General features: G+C 29.8%; 1 protein-coding gene across 1 annotated transcript in view; it reads right to left on the bottom strand.

Annotated features, from left to right (window-relative positions):
• Positions 1-2,071: 2,071 nt before the first annotated feature.
• The window catches only part of LOC110018478 (protein pleiotropic regulatory locus 1), a 20,145-nt gene continuing 18,793 nt past the window's right edge, over positions 2,072-3,423 (bottom strand). The window contains exons 17-18 of the mRNA XM_020715810.1: positions 3,354-3,396; positions 2,072-2,369 (exon numbers count right to left, since the gene is read on the bottom strand). Coding sequence (XP_020571469.1) covers positions 2,197-2,369; positions 3,354-3,396 — 216 coding nt within the window. The 3' untranslated portion in view covers positions 2,072-2,196. The remainder of the gene's footprint in view (positions 2,370-3,353; positions 3,397-3,423) is intronic.

Raw genomic sequence — 3,423 nt, 5'->3', positions numbered from 1 at the left:
ACTTCCTTATCTGATCGATATTGCAGGTCTGCAGGAAACATTTGTACACGGAAAGTTCAAAAGACAAAGCACATGAAAGTCTTGCAGACAAATTTATTTCCAATAATGCTGATTTTGGTAAAATATTCAGCCTTCTTATTCAGCTGATGGCATCTCCTACTTACAGAGAAAAAGAAACAGACCAAGAGAGGCTATTGAGGGAAATTGATATGTTCTATCGAGAGTTATCAACACAAGGTAAGTGAGAATTTCTTTTACTTTACAAAATTTCATAAGCTAAAATGAATATTTTTATATAAATGCTGCTGCTCCTTTACTCTTTTTAATAATGGATTGCCAACTTGAATACTTTATGGTTTGCATTTTTTGCTCTTATGATATGTCTGCTTCTTAGATTTCTAAGATCATAAACATAGAATGGGATATTTACATACATACCTCAGAGTTCTTGTGTGTTTACATATCTTGCATCTAAACTTTCATATTTACATTTATGACAAGTTTGGGTGTTCGGTATGTAAATATGTAAGAATTGTGTGGTTATATGTCAATGTCTAATAGAATTTGGTGGGAAGTGGAGCACCTTGGGACAAATTAAGGTCAATATATTTAGTAGTGGTGCGAACCCATCAATTCTATGGCTTATGTTATTGGACAAATCTTATCTTACAGCCAATTGGGAGCATTCTACACTTTTAGAGCAATTCAAAAGAAATAAATTGGTGCTTCATTTTACTTAAATCGACAAAAACTAGATACAAAATGAGTTTAGATTTTACTTAAATCGACAAAAACTAGATACAAAATGGGTTTAGAATAATATGAATATTATTGTACTAGATCTAAAGCATTGCATTGAAGATAGATTTATTGCATTCTAGGGGTCCGTTTGGCATAAGCTTCGATCAAATATATTTTTGATATGATGTTAAAGATTTGAGTACTATTTGTATAAATAGAAAAAATTGAAGTGAGATATATAAATACATAAGAATTGTGAGCTATGAAAATGCCTCAAAAATTTATTTTCAAATACAAAGAACCCAAATCCAATGAACATGAGATTTATAATGCACATGTGACTATTAAATCCACCATCCAAGTGAACAATATGAATGCTTCATTGTAAGCATGCAAAAGTGACTGGATCTCACTTTTTGAACATTGAATCATCAAAAGTTGTTCATCCCATGAGCGCTCGTGCATGTTACATACGTCAGAGTTAGGCACATTAGTGATTTAATAGACATCTGTACATTCCATCTCTCAAGAGGATATACATTGAAACTTATAAATAGACAGCGTCCATTCATATTGAATAGCACATTGTGTAAATATTTAGACAAACATATAATTTTCTGCTAAAAATATTCATCACCAAGTTAATAATAATAATGATCATAATATAAAATAAATAAAATATTTTTAATAGGAAATATGTATATTTAGCAAAGATTGTGAAAATCAGGTCGGGGTTAAATCATAAGAAGAAAATGTTCAAGATTCAATCTTTGAATCGGGATTTAATTATATGATGTAACATATATTTAAATTATTTTAATGTTATTTAAATAATAAAATTATAATATATTAATATAATTTTTCTTGATAAAATAAATAACATTCTAATTTGAAAAAATGCTTTAATATTTTAAATAATAGTCTAAATAAATATTAAAGATATGACATTTTTACTTTTAATCATCCTATCAAAATCAAAAGGTTAAAATAAGATAAAGATTTAATTAGCTCATTTTTTAAAAATCAAATCAATTTATCGATTTTGATCGGTTCAATCTCGGTTCTATGAAAAAAAGGTTCTTGGCTTGAACCGAACCAGTTGAATGACCAGCCCACAATTGAAGTGGTGGAGCAATCCGATCCGATCTTTATAACCATGATATTTACAGACTAACTCTATGAGTTCCATAGGAAGCGTTAAAAAACAATCAATTTATCCTCACAAGAATTGACTGCATAAAACAACAATAAATTCAATTACAGTGTCAGAGATATTTTCACGGAAAAAAGAAAATAAGAATATAAAATAAAAAAAATCTTGGACTTAACAGCAAATTAATACAAGTGCATTTATAAATCAAAATCATTTTTTACATTAACAGCAAAAACAAGTTCACTATTCAGAAAACTTTAGGTCTCACATTTTGCCCCCTCAACATTAACATATTTTTGTTCTTAGTATCTCCTGAACTCCTTGGGCGGCCTGAAATTAAGAGGATGAGTTTCAGGCGTGGCCATCTCATCTTCCTTCCACATCTTAATAGTTTTGTCAGCTTCACAGGTAACAAGTCTTGTACCACTCATATCATATGAAAGAGCATATATGCATGCTTCACTATCAAGCGATCCTGATATAATAATAATAATAATAGCTAAGATAGTTACTAGATATCACACAATCTCTACATATTTACATATCTAACATCTCAAGTTTGATATTTACATTTACAGCACTTTGGTGTCATAAATATGTGCATTAGAAGTGAGCAGCCCATTGATTGGTTGGAAACAAAATAGTTAATAAAAGGCATTTACATAAATACCACCCAAATCCTATGTATCTACATATTTAACACCTAAACTTTAATTTTTACATTTATACCGCCCAATTCTTTCATATCACATCGAAAATACTATTTTAACTTCTAAAAAGTGAAATACAAATTTTCATGTATGGATAAGCTGGCATATCTGTAAAAATTGAGGTACAGGCATTAGACATGTAAATGCATGGGACTCGAGTGGTATGTATGTAAGTCTTCCAATAAATGATACCAAGAGGTTGGGTTTGGAGTGCTCACGTTAAAATATTTGAGGGTTATACATGTAAATATGAAAATATAGATGTTAGATATGTAAACAAGTTAGAATTGTGTTATGTATGTAAATGCCACTACAATTTATACTTCCAAAATATCCTAATCAGATTTCTCGAGGACATGTACATTCTTGCCACACAATTCTTATATATTTATAAATCTAACAACTAAACCTTCATATTTACATCCATAACAGTTGAATCTTTGATATCACATCAAAAAATATCACAAATTGCTAACTTTTTAAAACTGAAATACACCTTTTCATGCATAAGTTTTGAACACCAAGTTGTTATAAATGTAAATATCAAATTTTAGGTGTTAGATATTTAAATGAGTAAGAATCATACAGTATGTATGTAAATTTCTTAATTTTTTTAATAGGATGAGTTTCAAAATCATTGGATTTGTTTTTGAAATATGTACAGTACAAATTTTGAATGATTCTTCATGCATTGTGCTAAAATCAAAGTGAATACAATGGCATTAGAACTCATAATTCAGATTACTCACCAGGCTGAACAATTGCCTGTGCTTGCTGGAAACAGTGGCCGCTCTTCTCGTCCCCGAACAAGAGGCTCCC

This window comes from Phalaenopsis equestris, unplaced genomic scaffold, assembly GCF_001263595.1.
Source record: "Phalaenopsis equestris unplaced genomic scaffold, ASM126359v1 Scaffold000022, whole genome shotgun sequence".
Classification (NCBI taxonomy): Eukaryota; Viridiplantae; Streptophyta; class Magnoliopsida; order Asparagales; family Orchidaceae; genus Phalaenopsis; species Phalaenopsis equestris.
Note: the sequence above shows the minus strand (reverse complement) of the source record. Positions and strands in the feature narration are given on the sequence as shown.